The sequence below is a fragment of the Oncorhynchus kisutch genome, linkage group LG12 (genome assembly GCF_002021735.2).
Source record: "Oncorhynchus kisutch isolate 150728-3 linkage group LG12, Okis_V2, whole genome shotgun sequence".
NCBI lineage: Eukaryota > Metazoa > Chordata > Actinopteri > Salmoniformes > Salmonidae > Oncorhynchus > Oncorhynchus kisutch.
In genome coordinates this window covers 28346363-28365569 of record NC_034185.2, presented here as the reverse complement: position 1 = coordinate 28365569, position 19207 = coordinate 28346363, and the positions used below count along the sequence as shown (strand labels likewise).

Genomic DNA, 19207 nt, shown 5'->3' with positions numbered 1-19207 from the left:
AGTCATTCCCCTACCTAATAATAGTAAAGCCCCCTTTACTGGCTCAAATAGCCAACCAATCAGCCTGTTACCAAACCTTAATAAACTTACTTAATAGTATGCTATTTTACAGTAAACAAATTGACAACAGACTTTCAGCAAGCTTATAGGGAAGGACAATCAAATTGCACAGCACTTACACAAATGACTGATGATTGGCTGAGAGAAATTGATAACAAAAATACTGTGGGGCCTGTTTCAGTGCGACTTTTGACATAATCAATTATAGTCTGCTGCTGGAAAACGTATATGTTATGACTTTACACCCCCTGCTATATTGTGGATTAAGAGTTACCTGTCTGGCCTCCCGAGTGGCGCAGCAGTCTAAGGCTGCATTGCAGTGCTTGAGGCATTGTTACAGACCCGGGCTGTATTGCAGCCGGGCGTGACCGGGAGACACATGATGCGGAGCACAATTGGCCCAGCGTCGTCCGGGTTAGAGGAGAGTTTGGCCGACCGGGATGTTCTTGTCCCATCGCACTCTAGCGACTCCTGTAGCGGCCCAGGTGCATGCACGCGGATACAGTCGAGAGTTGTATGGTGTTTCTTCCGACACAGTGGTGCGGCTGGCTTCTGGGTTAAGTGAGAAGTGTGTCAAGAAGCAATGTGGCTTGGCAGAGTCGTGTTTCGGAGGATGCATGGCTCTCGACCTTCGCCTCTCCCGAGTCCGTACGGGAGTTGCAGCTATGGGACAAGGCTGTAACTACCAATAGGGGTCAAAAGTAACAAAACACAGAGGGTGTTCTTTAATGGAAGCCTCTCCAACATAATCAGGAATTCCCCAGGGCAGCTGTCTAGGTCCCTTAATTTTTTCAATCTTTACCAACGACATGCCACAGGCTTTGATTAAAGCCAGCGTGTCTATGCATGCGGATGGCTCAACCCAATACCCACTACAACAACTGAAATGACTGCAACACTTAAGCGCTACAGTTAGTTTCAGAATGGGTGGAAAGGAATAAATTAGTCCTAAATATTTCAAAAACTTAAAGCATTGTATTTGGGACAAATCATTCACTAAACCCTAAACCTCAACTAAATCTTGCAATGAGAAATGTGGAAATTGAGCAAGTTGAGGTGACTAAACTGCTTGGAGTTACCCTGGATTGTAAAGTAACATGGTCAAAACATATTGATACAACAGTAGCTAAGATGGGGAGAAGTCTGTCCATAATAAAGCGCTGCTCTGCTTTCTTAACAGCACTATCAACAAGGCAGGTCTTACAGGCCCTAGTTCTGTTGCACCTGGACTACTGTTCAGTTGTGTGGTCAGGTGCCACAAAGAGGGACTTAGATGTACACAGAGAGCAAACAATAATTATATGCATGTCAATCTGGCAAGCGGTACTGGATCGCCAAGTCTAGGACCAAAAGGCTCCTTAAAAGCTTCTACCTCCAAACCATAAGACTGCTGAACAATTAAACAAATGCCCCCCCCCCCCCCCTCTTTGTTTTACACTGTTACTACTCGCTGTTTATTACCTCTGAATAGTCACTTTACAAATTACCTCGACTAACCTGTAACCCCGCACAATGACACGGTTTCTTAACTCTATTTCTTGAAATGCATTGCTGGTTAAGGGCTTGTTGTATTCGGCCATGTGACCAATACAATTTCATTGAATATCTCCTGGCTCAAAGTGGAGGAGAGATAGACTTCATCAATACTTTTATTTGTGAGAGGTATTGACATGTTGAATGCCCCGAGCTGTCTGTTTGAACTACTGGCACACAGCTCGGACACCCATGCATACCCCACAAGACATGCTCTTCACAGTCACCAAGTCCGGAACAGAGTATGGGAGGTGCACAAAAAACAGATAAAAATACACCTTATGGAACAGTGGAACAATGAAGCAACACAAACATAGGCACAGACACATGCATACAAACAAACGATAGCATGGATTTTGTGTTGTAGATATGTGGTAACTTGAGGGCACACACTTAATGTTTTGTGAAATCTGTTGCGAATGTTTTAAAAAATGACGTTTTCGTCTTTTGAGCTTCTAGTCATGAAATCTATGCAGCCTACTCAATCACTTTTTATAGCTACTGTTTACAGGCCTCCTGGGCCATATACAGAGTTTCTCACTGAGTTCCCTGAATTCCTATCGGACCTTGTAGTCATAGCAGATAATAATTTTTGGTGACTTTAATATTCACATGGAAAAGTCCACAGACCCACTCCAAAAGGCTTTCGGAGCCATCATTGACTCAGTGGGTTTTGTCCAACATGTCTCTGGACCTACTCACTGTCACAGTCATACTCTGGACCTAGTTTTGTCCCATGGAATAAATGTTGTGGATCTTAATGTTTTTCCTCATAATCCTGGACTATCAGACCACCATTTTATTACATTTGCAATTGCAACAAATAATCTGCTCACACCCCAACCAAGGAGCATCAAAAGTCATGCTATAATTTCACAGACAACACAAAGATTCCTTGATGCCCTTCCAGACTCCCTCTGCCTACCCAAGGATGTCAGAGGACAACAATCAGTTAACCACCTAACTGAGGAACTCAATTTAACCTTGCACAATACCCTAGAAGCAGTTGCACCCCTAAAAACGAAAAACATTTATCATAACAAATTAGCTCCCTGGTATACAGAAAATACCTGAGCTCTGAAGCAAGCTTAAAGAAAATTGGAACGGAAATGGCGCCATACCAAACTGGAAGTCTTCCGACTAGCTTGGAAAGACAGTACCGTGCAGTATCGAAGAGCCCTTACTGCTACTCGATCATCCTATTTTTCGAACTTAATTGAGGGAAAATAAGAACAATCCGAAATTTATTTTTGATACTGTCATAAATCTAACTAAAAATCAGCATTCCCCAAGTGAGGATGGCTTTCACTTCAGCAGTAATAAATTCATGAACTTCTTTGAGGAAAAGATCATGATTATTAGAAAGCAAATTACGGACACCTCTTTAAATCTGCGTATTCCTTCAAAGCTCAGTTGTCCTGAGGCTGCACAACTCTGCCAGGACCTAGGATCAAGAGAGACACTCAAGTGTTTTGGTACTATATCTCTTGGCACATTGATGAAAATAATCACGGCCTCTAAAAGTTCAAGCTGCTTACTGGACCCTATTCCAACTAAACTGCTGAAAGAGCTGCTTCCTGTGCTTGGCCCTCCTATGTTGAACATAATAAACGGCTCTCTATCCACCGGATGTGTACCAAACTCACTACAAGTGGCAGTAATTAAGCCTCTCTTGAAAAAGCCAAACCTTGACCCAGAAAATATAAAAAACTATCGGCCTATATCGAATCTTCCATTCCTCTCAAAATTTTTAGAAAAGGTTGTTGCGCAGCAACTCACTGCCTTCATGAAGACAAACAATTTATACGAAATGCTTCAGTCTGGTTTTAGACCCATCATAGTACTAAGACTGCACTTGTGAAGGTGGTAAATTACCTTTTAATGCCATCAGACCGAGGCTCTGCATCTGTCCTCGTGCTCCTAGACCTTAATGCTGCTTTTGATACCATCGATCACCACATTCTTTTGGAGAGATTGGAAACCCAAATTGTTCTACACGGACAAGTTCTGGCCTGGTTTAGATCTTATCTGTCGGAAAGATATCAGTTTGCCTCTGTGAATGGTTTATCCTCTGACAAATCAACTGTAAATGTCAGTGTTCCTCAAGGTTCCGTTTTAGGACTACTATTGTTTTCACTATATATTTTACCTCTTGGGGATGTCATTCGAAAACATAATGTTAACGTTCACTGCTATGTGGATGACACACAGCTGTACATTTCGATGAAACATGGTGAAGCCCCAAAATTGCCCTCGCTAGAAGCCTGTGTTTCAGACATAAGGAAGTGGGTGGCTGCAAACTTTCTACTTTTAAACTCGGACAAAACAGAGATGCTTGTTCTAGGTCCCAAGAAACAAAGAGATCTTCTGTTGAATCTGACAATTAATCTTAATGGTTGTACAGTCATCTCAAATAAAACTGTGAAGGACCTCGGCGTTACTCTGGACCCTGATCTCTCTTTTGATGAACATATCAAGACTGTTTCAAGGACAGATTTTTTCCATCTACGTAACATTGCAAAAATCAGAAACTTTCTGTCCAAAAATGATGCAGAAAAATGTATCCATGATTTTGTTACTTCTAGCTTAAACTACTGCAATGCTCTACTTTCCGGCTACCCGGATAAAGCACTGAATAAACTTCAGTTAGTGTTAAATACGGCTGCTAGAATCCTGACTAGAACCAAAGATTTTGATCATTTTACTCCAGTGCTAGCCTCCCTACACTGGCTTCCTGTCAAGGCAAGGGCTGATTTCAAGGTTTTACTGCAAACATACAAAGCATTACATGGGCTTTCTCCTACCTATCCCTCTGATTTGGTCCTGCCGTACATACCTACACGTACGCTACGGTCACAAGACGCAGGCCTCCTAATTGTCCCTAGAATTTCTAAGCAAACAGCTGGAGGCAGAGCTTTCTCCTATAGAGCTCCATTTTTATGGAATGTTCTGCCTATCCATGTGAGAGACACAGACTCGGTCTCAACCTTTAAGTTTTTATTGAAAACTCATCTCTTCAGTAGGTGCTATGATTGAGTGTAGTCTGGCCCAGGAGTGTGAAGGTGAATGGAAAGGCACTAGAGCAACGAATCACCCTTGCTGTCTCTGCCTGGCTCGTTCCCCTCTCGCCACTGGGATTCTCTGCCTCAAACCCTATCACAGGGGCTGAGTCACTGGCTTACTGGTGCTCTTCCGTGCCATCCCTAGGAGAGGGGTGCCAACCCAGACAGGAAGATCACGTTTGTGACTCAACCGGCAGGGGCGGCAGGGTAGCAGCAGAGTAGCCTAGTGGTTAGAGCGTTGGGCTAGTAACCGAAAGGTTGCAAGTTTGAATCACCGAGCTGACAAGGTACAAATCTGTCGTTCTGCCCCTGAACAAGGCAGTTAACCCACTGTTCCTAGGCCGTCATTGAAAATAAGAATTTGTTCTAAACCGACTTGCCTAGTTAAATAAAGGTAAAATAACAACATTAAAAAACCCACTCAAGTGACTCACCCCTCCTAGGGATGGCACGGAAGAGGGTTGTGCCGTGGGGGAGATCTTTGTGGGCTATACTCGGCCTTGTCTCAGGATGGTAAGTTGGTGGTTGGAGATATCCCTCTAGTGGTGTGGGGGCTGTGCTTTGGCAAAGTGGGTGGGGTTATATCCTTCCTGTTTGGCCCTGTCCGGGGGTATCATCGGATGGGGCCACAGTGTCTCCTGACCCCTCCTGTCTCAGCCTCCAGGATTTATGCTGCAGTAGTTTATGTGTCGGGGGCTAGGGTCAGTTTGTTATATCTGGAGTACTTCTCCTGTCTTATCTGGTGTCCTGTGTGAATTTAAGAATGCTCTCTCTAATTCTCTCTTTCTCTCTCTCTTGGAGGACCTGAGCCCTAAGACCATGCCTCAGGACTACCTGGCATGATGACTCCTTGCTGTCCCCAGTCCACCTGGCCGTGCTGCTGCTCCTGTTCCAACTGTTCTGCCTGCGGCTATGGAATCCTGACCTGTTCACCGGACGTGCTACCTGTCCCAGACCTATTATTTAACCATGCTGGTCATTTATGAACATTTGAACATATTGGCCATGGTTCTGTTATAATCTCCACCCGGCACAGCCAGAAGAGGACTGGCCACCCCTCATAGCCTGGTTCCTCTCTAGGTTTCTTGCTAGGTTTTGGCCTTTCTAGGGAGTTTTTCCTAGCCACCGTGCCTCAACACCTGCATTGCTTGCTGTTTGGGGTTTTAGGCTGGGTTTTTGTACAGCACTTTGAGATATCAGCTGATGTACAAAGGGCTATATAAATAAATTTGATTTAAATACATTTGATTTGACATACAGAATCCATGTCTCAAGGCTTAAAAATCCTTCTTTATCCTGTCTCCTCCCCTCCTCCTTCATCTACACTGATTTGAAGTGGATTTAACAACTGACATCAATAAGGGTTCATAGCTTGGGGTACTTAATGTTTTGTACATTTTTGCAACACTTTTTCACCAACAGGTTTCAGTGCCAATGCACCACACAACCAATAAACAAAGCATACCGACTTTGGGCGCTTTAATATCATGGTTTGCATTTTTAACACCCCCAAAAAACTTGACAAACATAAATGACATCCCTCCCTACCTTATAGGCCTACCCAGTATCGAAGGCTTGGCTTGACAATCTCAGAATGTCATTAAACTTTTTCATCAAATGGTTGCTACACAGCTCCGGTATTATGCTGGTGGACATCTCTAATAAATAAAACAATGGTTGGATAGGTACCTGGGGGCTGAGTCCGTGATAATTCTGTGGACCAGATCAAGTTGAATTAATAGTACTATTTTTCCACCGATAGGCAACCTAGCTGCTTAAAATGCTTGACCTCCAGATGAGTATCAGGGGGAGTTTAAGTACATGTCTTGTTTTGGCTGGTCTGAAGCTTATTTAGATGTTTAGAGCTGCTGGTGAACCATGATGTGCAGGCATAATCAAAGTGACACTGTACTAGCACACTTGCCAGAGTCTCTAGGGTGTTTATCAGTGGAGGCTGCTGAGGGGAGGATGGCTCAAACCATGTGTTTGATACCACTCCACCTATTCCGCTTCAGCCATTACCATGAGCCCGTCCTCCCCAATTAAGGTGCCACCAACCTCCTGTGGTGTCTATAGCTAGGTTTCCATCCAATTGGCGAGAAATGTTCACGTGAATAAAAACAATATGTGCATTTTCCCATCAAAAGTCAGTGCGTAAAAACAACAAAACATTATTTATAAAAAGCACTCTATTAATATGTTTTTTGAACATTAGAATCAAGCATGATAGATGTACTTTTAGTTTATGGTTGACCCAGCTTGTTGGCCATGATCGAATCGGCGTTTCTCAGCTAGTTCAAAGCACTTGAATGCATCCAAATGGTATTTATGACTTCATAACTGGTAATTACCACCACCATCACCTCAACTAAATAAATATTAATTTTATATTTTCAATTGAGAGAACCAATATGAATATGTGTTATTATAAAGCAAATCATTATACATTATTTAAAATCCTGACGTCACATTATGCGCCGGTAGTGAGCAACGCGGGAGATTGAAAAACTTAAACAACGGTCACCGTGTTGAGGATAACTAGCTAATGTTGCTAACTACAAGTTTGGCAATATGTTGAAAAAGGTGCCCAAGGCTACATTAAAGTCTCTAATGAGGAAGAAAGCCAACATTCGTATAGGCACAGCGGCAGATGCAATGGTATGTTTGTTGAAAATGCTCTCGTAGCTAGCTAACATGCTAGCTAGCCTAAACGTTACAACACTGTTTTAAAACGAACAGCTTTCAAGCACAGGTAAACATGCAATACAGCTATCGTTATATTAGCTGTGTAACTTAGCCTAGCAAGTAGGATAGTTCTCTAATTTTCATGTGTTTCAGTGCCTGAATTTGAATGTCCATTTTAGGTTGAGCTGAACGTGCTGCTATTTCTGCATAGCCTCGCAGAAGAGGCGAGGACGAAAGCTTTTGAGGAGAAATCGGCTACTATCAAAGCACACCACGTCAAAGCAGTATCCAAGGTATGGGGATTCCCAGCAACATTGGGGGCAGAACACAGGGTGCATAGCAATGGGCTAAAGGGTCTTTCTCTCCTTCATCAGCACTGATCTGAAATAGCCTGGACAGGTGAAAGCAAGTTCCCGCTAATGTGATGGGTTTTCAGATCAGTACATAACAATGTAGATGAGACAGGAGGCTATTGAATTGTTACCTTTCAAAAAATATACTTTATAGAGAGAGGGGCAAATGTCTGGTTTCTGTATAGACATTATAGATTTTGTGGTAGTGAGTTAGCTCTACAGACCCTTTGTCATATACAGTTATTTAAACTGTAATATTCTGTCTTAGGACATACTGTTTGAAGTGGCATGTGAGATATTTGCCTACCTGTGCCTGTTTAGCAACATGGACAAATACAAATATCTGTGGACAGTTCTTATAGGAAATCATTGTTTGCATCACCAAGCAGTACCAAGGAAAGATTTCAATCCAATTGTTAGATGCTACCACCCCCCTCCAAATCCAAACCAAACATGCTGCCCAATTGCGAGGCTTATTAGCTAGACAAACAGGTGTGAAACAGACCGATGTGCGTGTTAAAAATATCATCTTAATAATATGCCATTTAGCAAAAGTGATGTAGTCAAGCATGCATACATTTTATGTGTGGAAAGAATACACGCGGGCAATCTAAGCAAGACACAACATGGAATCCACGTTTGGTTTTCATTTGGGTGGGGCGTCTAATAATGGGATGCAATTATTTTCTGGGTACTGTTTGGCAACGCAAATAACGATTTCCTCGGAACAATCCAAGGATATGCTCTCCGACGTGGGAAAAGTGTCGCCGGACAGGTACACGTCAGCAAATGTCTCTCGAGGTGGCTAAATGTTATACAGCTATAGTCGAGTCATGTGGATTAATGGATATCCTACATTGAGATGTCCTATTCCTTCAGTTCATTTGTCAGAGGATTGTCTTATGATTCCTGACTTTATCATGCTACTTTCCAAATGTCAATGATTTTTTTGTCTTTCCTTAGAAACTGCTGAAACGAGCCCGAGGGTGAAGAGGAGAGACCTTTCTACATGAACATGATTCAACAACTGATTTTATTAATTGTCAGATTGGCCTGAATTATATATTGAACCTATATTTTTGGTTTTCTCTTCAAGTTTTAATCATTTCTGTGGTCTCTAGTTTTTGTCTGTATTCATTTGATCTGTTTTGTCTGTCATTTTGTATTTCCACAATGCACAGAGATTTTTAGAACATTTTTTTTATATGCTGTCCAATTAAATGTTGTGTTCTGTAGATCTATCTCTGGTGTAGGCCTTGTTGTCCCTGCCATGTTCCATCAAGCTGACTAGAATGTTTATTTTTCTGTTATACTAGCCTAGTTCCCTGTCAGAGAAATGCACTTATTTTGAGAGAAGTGACACAAAATACAGAGACTGGTGTCAAGGCTACCATCATCCAGCTAACTTGACACAACTGTGGGAAGCATTGGAGTCAACATGGGCCAGCATCCCTGTGGAACGCTTTCGACACCTTTATGTAGTCCGTGCCCCTGAATATTAGGAAGGTGTTCCTAATGTTTGGTATACTCGGTGTACGATGCACTTTAGTACTCTGGCCAGTACAGTTGGTGTTTGATGCCAATAATGTTTTCCTTTGTTAAAAAGATAAAATAAAAAACATTAAAAGAAGAAAGTTGCACACACTGTGCAGTATGCACCCAACAATTGAATGGTTAAACCAATGTTTCGGCACCCAGTGCCTTCTATCGGTTTCCTTGTCACGAAGGCAATAGCCAGCTAGCATTTATGAAAGCCTAGAGCCTCATCCTCAGGCCTATATTCTCTGTCATCAACAGTTGGTCACGGTGGTCAGAGCTGCAGGCTGAATGCTTCAAAGACCATGCATTGGCCTGCCCCCAAACTCCTCACAAATTCCTTACCTATTCACCCTACATACATTATCTGCATGTCAAGATGTTATCCCACTCATCTTTTACTACAGAGGGGTTTCTGAAGCCATGGCACTTGACCTGTGTGGCATGTGTTTTCACGTGAGTGCGTTCTTAGCTTTTTAGAATCTTTTTTCTTATAGAGCCCTGTAGGAGGTCTGCTGTAGGGATCTTAAGTTCTTTCTTCATTGTGATAATAATCAGGTTTATTAATGATGAGAATAACATTCACACAAGACACAATGTACTGTAATTCTATTAATGGACTGATGCATAGTATATTTTTTACTGTATGGCTCAGCCTCATGCTCAATCATATTTTGGTGGCTTGGCATGAAAATCAACCATTTAAACCAGTGTCTATCTCTCCACCACTCTCTCATCCCCCATTGTCTCCCTCCTTATCCTCTTGCTTTCCCCCACCTCCAGCTGGGTTGTTATACTTCCCTGCCTTTCTCGTGATTGTTTCCAGATTTGGTGAATCTGATTTGGTGTTCCAGCGAGCTTAGCCTTTCCTTGTTTCTATTCACAGTTAGCATGGGGTTTCTGGGTGTGTAACCCCACCCGTCGGACCTTTGACCCCCTGACAGTCCCAGTTTCTGCCTCTGACCCCCTCCCCCACTGCTCCAGACAGACAGTTATAGCAGAGCAGATCAGAGCAGCTGTCACTGTTCAGGATCCAGGTGCAGATGTAGGGCAAAACTGACAAAACATGACGTTCAGTGGGAACTGGAAAGGCAAAAACTAACCATTTTTCCCACACTGAAAGAAAGCTTACTTGTACAGCTAGAAGAGGGAGATCTGTTATTTTATCTAAATATCAATGTTAAACATGCTAACATTTTTGTAATTTCACTGGGGAAAAAATACTAATCTCTTCTGTAATGTAGAAATATGTAGGTGTATGGGAGCACCTACTCAATTTGGTCTTAGACTCGTCCAGCTCCCCTGTCTGCCAGCGTCTTTGGGTCTCGTCTCTAACAAATAAATCCACTCCAACGTCAATCCTCTGAAACTCCTGCTGACACTGTTTTTGACACTTTCTAGAAACCAGAAGTAGGGGCTGTAGAATATATGTTATTCTTCTCCCCCTCCCCTGCTGAAAAGCACATACATTTGAGTGTGGCAGCCCCTACTGTGGTGTCCATCTAGCTACCAACTTTAATATAACCTTAATTCAGAAGAGGGTAAAATGTTAATTCAGATATCATTTCTGATTTGGATTCTGCACTTCATGGATCTTATTAATAAACAATATTACTCAAGACATCCACGACACAGACATACTGTACAGTTGATGTCGGAAGTTTACATACACTTAGTCATTAAAAGTCATTTTTCAACCACTCCACAAATTTCTTGTTAACAAACTATAGTTTTGGAAAGTCAGTTAGTACATCTGCTTTGTGCATGACACAAGTCATTTTTCCAACAATTGTTTACAGAGATTATTTCACTTATAATTCACTTTATCACAATTCTAGTGGGTCAGAAGTTTACATACACTAAGTTGACTGCCTTTAAACAGCTTGGAAAATTCCAGAAGAAGATGTCATGGCGTTAGAAGCTTCTGATAGGCTAATTGACATCATTTGAGTCAATTGGAGGTGTACCTGTGGATGTATTTCAAGGCCTACCTTCCAACTCAGTGCCTCTTTGCTTGACATCATGGGAACATCTAAAGTAATCAGCCAAGACCTCAGAAAAAAAATTGTAGACCTCCACAAGTCTGGTTCATCCTTGGGGGGGGGTGCTTGAGGGACAGCTCATGTAGTGCATTCCTCAAGGTTATACATTCCCTGTTCTTCCCCATCTCTGTACATGACCCATTCCAATAGATCGTTGATCACTCTAATCCTAATTTGTGTGTATGTTCTCTCTCTCTTGCTCTCTCTCGCTTTTTGTGAATGGGGAGTCGGGCGCCTGCTTTCGGAGAGTGAGGACACGAGTCTACAGGAAGTTTGAGGAGGTACAAAGACGAGAGGTCTTATGGCACCCCACCCTCTACGGCAACTCCTGACCCCATGTCACAGATTGGAGGAAGTGTGTCATCGAAAGGAGGAAGAGTCAAGGAATACTGGTGATCAAATCCCTTTCTATTGACATTTTTCCACATAAATTATATACAACAGTATGTGGACACCCCAAATTAGTGGATTCAGCTGTTTCAGCCAAACCTGTTGCTGAAAGGTGTGTAAAATGGAGCGCACAACCATGCAATCTCCATAGACAAACATTGGCAGTAGAATGGCCTTACTGAAGAGCTCAATAACTTTCAACGTGGCACCATCATAGGATGCCACCTTTCCAACAAGTCAGTTCGTCAAATTTCTGCCCTGCTAGATCTTCCCGAGTCAACTGTAACTGCTGTTATTGTGAAGTGGAAACATCTAGGAGGAACAACGGCTCAGCTGCGAAGTGGTAGGCCACACAAGCTCACAGAACGGGATGACAGAATGCAGAAGAGTGTAAAAAATAATCTGTCCTCGGCTGCAACACTCACTACAGAGTTCCAAACTGCCAATGGAAGCAAAGTCAGCACAAGAACTGTTCGTCGGGAGCTTCATGAAATTGGTTTCCATGGCCGAGCAGCCACACACAAACCTAAGATCACCACAATGCCAAGCGTCAGCTGGAGTGGTGTAAAGCTTGCCGCCATTTGGCTCTGGAGCAGTGGAAACGCGTTCTCTGGGGTGATGAATCATGCTTCATCATCTGGCAGTCCGACGGACTAATCAGGGTTTGGCCAGGAGAACGCAACCTGCCCCAATGCATAGTGCCAAGTGTAAAGTTTGGTGGAGTATGAATAATGTTCTGGGGCTGTTTTATGGTTTGGGCTAGGAACCTTAGTTCCAGTGGAGGGAAATATTACTCTACAGCATACAATGACATTCTAGATGATTCTGTGCATCCAAATTTGTGGCAATAGTATGGGGAAGGCCATTTCCTGTTTCAGTGTGACAATGCCCCTGTGCACTAAGTGAGGTCCATATGTAACGGATGTGAAAAGGCTAGCTTAGTTAGTGGTGCGCGCTAAATAGCGTTTCAATCGGTGACTTCACTTGCTCTGAGACCTTGAAGTAGTGGTTCCCCTTGCTCTGCAAGGGCCGTGGCTTTTGTGGAGCGATGGGTAACGATGCTTCGAGGGTGACTGTTGTTGATGTGTGCAGAGGGTCCCTGGTTCGCGCCTGGGTTTGGGCGAGGGGACGGTCTAAAGTTATACTGTTACACATACAGAAATGTTTTTTCAAGATTGTTGTGGAAGAACTTGACTGGCCTGCATACAGCCCTGACCTCAACCCCATCGAACACCTTTGGGATTAATTGGAACACTGACTGCGGGCCTAATGGATGGTTGGATCGATATAGCATTTGGATGGAGGACTGGATTGACTGGGTTGAGAGAGAGACCTTAATGATGGGGCCAGAACTCAAACTCTGTCCTGCCTGTAGTCAAGACGGTGTGCAGCAGTTTATTCCTCTATCATATGCTGTATAATAATGGGCATCCAACATTGTGGGTTTATTTCAACATGTTACATCAACCATCCATTTCAGGAAACAGTTAGTAAATTGTTATGGACTGAATTAAGCAGTGTTCAGAAAGCAAACTGTCTTTTCAGATTATTTTTTTGTTTCTATCATCATCATGACAGTGGCTAGCCTACTTGTTCTACAAGTGTAGCATTTCTCGATATATAAAGTCAAATTGAACCTAATGATGCCGTTTGATGATTCAAATCTTTTGTATGGTCCCACATTGTTTTGTTTGTGTAGAAGATGTTAATGTCAATTATATTGTTTTCACAAATGACTGAATTAAAAAATGAACCAACTAACTTTGTTTTTATGTGGCAAGCCTTTTCCAAAGATTTCTATAGCTTGTAAACATTTTCAAAAGTGGATATGACCTCCCTTCGCCAGTCGCGATAAATAGTAATGGCGTATTTTTGTGGGAACTAACTCTACCATGGTTCATTGGACAAAGTCTATGCAGAAATGAATCGTGTTTTTGTAGGGATTGTGGATAAAGACTAAAAATAAGGTCTGGTGGTATACAGGAGATTTGATCAATGTTGTTCTATTAGATCATCTTCATCAGATAACGTCCGTTTTTGTGAATTTTGAAGCATTTATGTAATTTCAAAAACAAAGTCTTCATAAATCATAAAGGTAATGTTAACTGATTTCTATTCTCTCATAGAACAAAACATATAAGCCTGTGTTTATCTCAGACCTTATATTCGGCGTTTATCCCAAAACCCAATTCTTTCCCCATTCTGAACGAACTAGCGGTAACGTATTTCCGGTTTTAGCATTACAAACTGGCGAGCTCTATGCTGTATATAGTACCTATGGGAAAATATTGTCAATTATATTGACAAGATATTCGAGTGACCGCTCTAACAGTGGGAATACATGTCCTCAAAGATGGAAGACAGGTGGGAGGTGACATCAGGTGGGACCATTCTAGCCAATGAGTGTGAACAACAGGCCATTAGAGATAGATACAGGACTCATTTTTGTATCCGTACCTTCGCGTCTGTGACAGCATGGGCAGTGAAGCCATGCCCATTTTAAAGTAGTCAATTGTCCTCTTCATTGGCTGCTTGCTCCCATCTCATAAGAATTCCCACCCAGTTGACTACTTTAAAATGGCGGAAGCCCGCAATCGCAATGTCCTTGCTAAAACGGGTATGTCCATGTCCTCTATCCATCTCTATGACAATAGGCACAACTCGGATATAAAGTCGTGTTTTTTTAAGTTGGCAAAATGTCACATGCGTCTACTTATATCAGTGCTTTCATAACAGCATAACCATTACGAAACTTATATTCAATCAAATAAGCCTCACGAAGCAAATTAACAATTACATTTTTGTTGACCAAATTCGACACCCTCTCATTGGTGTCTACACAAAAATGTCTCACTTCATGGGCTTATTTTCTTGACAGATTTTGCTCAGAGTAAAACCTCTCGCTTCGCCTTTTCTTCTCTGAAAGAGGAGGAACGCTTCTATTTTGCTTTGTTTTGGTAGCATCTATTTTGCGAACTGTCTAAATAGCTACGTCACTGAGCGAAGTGCAAACAGTATTTTTGACAGGTGAGTATGGATGAAATTCCCCCAAGTGAGAAGACTGTCAAGGGGTGTGTCTGTCACTTTTGACAACTGGGCCTCCGAAGCTAGCAAGCTAACGTTAACGTTACAAGAAATAGCTAGCTAGTTTCATGACGACAAAATCATACTATGATTTAGTAATACTGTCGGTTTAGTAACTACATATATTTTGTATGGACAGTTTTCCTATTAATTCTATAATGCACATATGTTCTCTTTAGATTAGCAAGATGGCTAATAACGTTATAGTGAAATACTGTCTAGTTAGTCTTGTTGGCTAGCTAGCTAACTTTGTCAGGCTTTGTTTTTGTTGCTCAAAACAAACAGTGAGAGGCGAGTTACCAGTGTTACAATCTCTCTGGGAAAGAATGCAGAGACAATATAATCTTTTCAACTATATTTTTCCATAGAGAGGAACTTTGAGAGAATACAGATTTGATCCTGATGTCATCCCAGTAACTGCACTTGAAACAGTAAGGAGATAACCCTAATCCATCATAGCAATTTTAGAAATAAGATTGTGATATAAAAGATTCTAGCCAGCTAAATCATCTGAAATTCAAATTGAGATATTTAGGCCTATTGCTAATTTAATATCTCATGACAGCTTTGTGATTTGAGTCTCCAGGGTGAGAAGATTATTGCTAATCCTATGAAACTTCAATCTTGAATATCCATATTTTGATAATAGAGTAAAATTAGACTGCAGGTTTGTTTGTCTGTCTCAGAATTTGCCTAACTTGCTGTGTCTCCCCTCAGCATGGCGAGCTGTGGTGAGGTGGACCACTCAGTGGACTCTGTGTCCTCCTCAAAGGTAGAAGACGGAGGGGACGCCTTCACTGGTGACTCCCCCAGCTCACCTACCCCCTCGGCAAACCCCGTGCCGGAATGTGCAATCTGCCTCCAGACCTGTGTCCACCCGGTTCGCCTGCCCTGCCGCCACGTTTTCTGTTTCCTGTGCGTCAAAGGAGCCTCCTGGCACAGCAAGCGCTGCGCTCTTTGCCGACAGGAAGTACCTGAGGACTTCCTGGAGCATCCCACTCTGCTGTCCCCAGAGGAGCTGAAGGCAGCAGCCGCAGGAGGACGAGGAGGAACCGGGCCAGGGAGCGCTGGCGGAGACCATGCATGGTACTACGAGGGGAGGAACGGCTGGTGGCAGTATGATGAGAGGACCAGCCGTGAGCTGGAGGACGCTTTCGCCAAGGGCAGGAAGAGCGCTGAAATGCTGATTGCTGGCTTCCTGTACGTGGCTGACCTGGAGAACATGGTGCAGTACCGCCGCAACGAGCACGGTCGCCGCCGACGCATGAAGCGTGATGTGGTAGACATTCCCAAAAAGGGCGTGGCCGGACTCAGACTGGACCCTGACCCCACCCCGCCAGTTGTTGCCGTGGCAGCTGTTCCGGTCACAGCGGCAACAGTGGAACGGCCAAGCTCTGCTGATGGGGAGGATGTGACTGGACGGTCGCAGGCGGGGGGCTTAGGGGTTGTCATCCCGGCTCCTCCAGTCAGACCCCCCACAGTCCTGGGTGCCCACCCTGCCACCTCAGTCTCCATCTCCCTTGAAGACTCTCTGTCCCAGCTCCTCATCAGCCAACCAGAGGGGGAGGAAGAGGAGAATGAAGAGGTAGCTTCAAGAATAAGCCAGGTGTACGAGTCAGCATCTGGTAGCAGTGAGGATGAGGATGGTGGTGGTGATGAAGTAGGGCGGGGGTGGGATAGGGAGAGGGGGGGACGGGAAGTTGGGTCTCGACGGAGGCCCAGACATAGACTCCTACAGCGCCGGCTCAGAGAGGTCCAGCCTGACAGACTGCCACCTGGAGGTGGGTCCTCCAGCGGAGGCCTCAGTGTGCGCTCACGCAGCCCTGACGGTCAATGCACTGTCACTGAGGTGTGACCACAACTGGACCACTGTCTCTGCACTCAACTGGCTCAGCAAAAAAACAAATTCACTCCATGCCCATGGTGGTATTGAGTAACCCAGTGGAAGACACCAGATCAGCCATTTGCATTACATATACAGCAACATAGGCTAATCCATAATTTATAATACGTCAGCCAGTAAGATTATGCAAAATAGCACACGTAATAAAATAGCCCATACTGTTCCACTCTCTGCCACTAACCATTTGAGCCTGTGTTAGTACCAAAAGGCATGGTCAGTCCTAATAGTCTATCTACAGAGAAATTGTGAACTGAGGTTTGAGGTTTGGAGATGACTTAACCTTTTAAATGTAGCATCCCATCTCTAACAGGAGGCAAAAATCTTGTTTTGTCGGTACATGGCTGTTTACTGTAATGATTGTTCTAACATCTCCATTGAGCGTATGTGAGTCAGTGTGTGTATTGAAGTCATATTCCAGATTAATATAAAAATGTTTCTTAAATGTCCAATGAAGCTGATTTTATCTCGATATCAAATTATTTCTGGGTAACAATTAAGTACCTTAAATAGCACCTTTTGTTTGGTATTTTATTACGATCCACAAGAGGTCGCTGTAAGCTTGGCCACACCAGTTCTGCAAACCCACCCCATAGATTCCCATCTTGACACAGAATTCACCAAGCCACCAATAGGAAGACATACTGTGTCTTTCTTGCCTGTTTGCAGCCATTGAAACAAATTTCAAGTGAAAAACAAGTGAAAACACTTGTAGTTACTGAATGGAAGGTATTTGAAATTACAACAAGATCACAAATATGCACAGAGGTTCTATACATCAGGGTTGGAGCATGGAAATGAGCAAGCAGAGATTGAGAATGAAAGCTTCTTTAATCTGTCAGTAGCTATGCGCACACTCAATTCAAATGTGATGCATGTCACACATATTCCTAAATAGAAACGGTGACCTACAAAGACAGGTAGAAGTAGGAAGAAGTGATTGGAGATTTTTTACGAAGGACTTCCTCATGAAAGATGAAACAAACAAAGATGTTGAGAAAATATGCTGAAGATACTATGAAAACTGGATGGAAGATGCATTGTACACACACCTGATCATGAGTGTTTGAGTTGTCTGAACTTTGAACCTATTATTTTGATACTCTTCTGTCAATTGTTTATTTCCATGTTTTTAAAAGTATTTTTGACTTTTAATTAATATGATTTAACTTCCATGTGTGGTCTTGTTTAACTGTGATGTTTTATCAAAACAATAAAGTGTTTGTTTATTATTTGACCTTAATTGAAGTCATGAGTTTGATCTTGTGGTTAATTTAACCGTAATATAACAATTTATTCGAAAGGGATAGCTAGTACTTATACGTTATGGCTTTAGGTGATACTGTATGATCAGTTTGCATCGTGGATCAGCATTGTGACTCGTGACTAGACCCACAAGGTCTCGTGTACCTTTATTTGACCAGGCAGGTCAATTAAACAACAAACTCTTATTTACAATGACTACCTGGCATGAGGCAAAAGGCCTCCGGTGGGCCAGGGGGCGGGGATTAAAAACTAAAAGTAAAAGGACGGACAACACAGACTGAAGACAGTTACACTAGCAACAACACAGATACATCAGCAGGCAGACAATGGAAACAAATCACATCACGACTAGAGAGATATCACCCTACTACATGAAGGGAGACCTATGGCAACAACACAAGATGGCACAATGTCGTTGTAAGCGGTCACTGTAAGACTGGCCATGATTATACTGTAGACCCCCATCTTGAAACCAAATGCACCAAGCCACCAATATCATTTTCTGCCTATTTGCAGCCATTGAAACACATTTCTAGTGCAAAACAAGCCAAGAGAGTTGTTGTTGTTGTTGAGAAGTTGTTGAGAAAAAGCGGTGGACAAAGATGGTTAACCTTTGGTTAGTAGGAGGCATGGGACAAACTCAATGACTTCTCTTTTCATAAAGTAGGAAGCTGAATCCTTTGCATGACAGAGACTCACTACTTGTCTGGGTCTGAATTGAAGCATGGGAGTTACTCTATTCCTCCTGCTCCTGGCCATACAGAATGATTTAGCAGCCGGACAGTTTGCAGGACATCTGTTCAGCTGCGAATCGTGTCAATGTCCCAGTGGATAAATTTACTACGGCAAGGACCACACTCGGTGTGTGGATATCGATGAGTGTGTGGACAAGCCGACCATCTGTAGGGCCTATTTGGCTTGCCTCAACACCAATGGTGGCTACTGCTGTGAGTGTCAACCTGGGTTCATAGCAAAGAAGAGTGCATCAGAACGATATATGGAACTGGACGAGTGTAAGACAGACAAGTTGTTCTGCAGAAAGAGGGGAACCTGTCAGAATCTGGAGAGCACCTACCAGCACCAGTGCCCCCCCCCTGGATTCAGTAATTATGACAACAAACATGCTGGGTGTACAGAGCTGAATTGTGAGCTGTATCGACCACAGCAGGCTGCACATGGACAGGCTCTGCCAGGCTTTGGCAGTCTTTTTGTCAACAGAACTGGTTGTTGCTGAATAAGTCTGGAGCAAAAGGGGAGCGGTTGACTGGAGAAGTGATTTTAGAAGTAAGTCCTCAG

General features: G+C 43.1%; 2 protein-coding genes across 2 annotated transcripts; both read left to right on the top strand.

Annotated features, from left to right (window-relative positions):
• The first annotated feature begins 7113 nt into the window (after positions 1 to 7113).
• Positions 7114 to 8934, top strand: cenpw (centromere protein W). The gene is made up of 3 exons (XM_020495971.2): positions 7114 to 7313; positions 7520 to 7633; positions 8657 to 8934. Exons 1-3 carry the CDS (start codon positions 7227 to 7229, stop codon positions 8681 to 8683), a joined length of 228 nt encoding a protein of 75 aa, XP_020351560.1. The 5' UTR covers positions 7114 to 7226; the 3' UTR covers positions 8684 to 8934.
• Positions 8935 to 14309: 5375 nt separating this feature from the next.
• Positions 14310 to 17888, top strand: LOC109900833 (E3 ubiquitin-protein ligase rnf146-like). The gene is made up of 3 exons (XM_020496676.2): positions 14310 to 14688; positions 15114 to 15176; positions 15463 to 17888. The coding sequence occupies exon 3, from the start codon at positions 15464 to 15466 to the stop codon at positions 16598 to 16600; it is 1137 nt and encodes a 378-aa protein (XP_020352265.1). The 5' UTR covers positions 14310 to 14688; positions 15114 to 15176; position 15463; the 3' UTR covers positions 16601 to 17888.
• The last annotated feature ends 1319 nt before the right edge of the window (positions 17889 to 19207 follow it).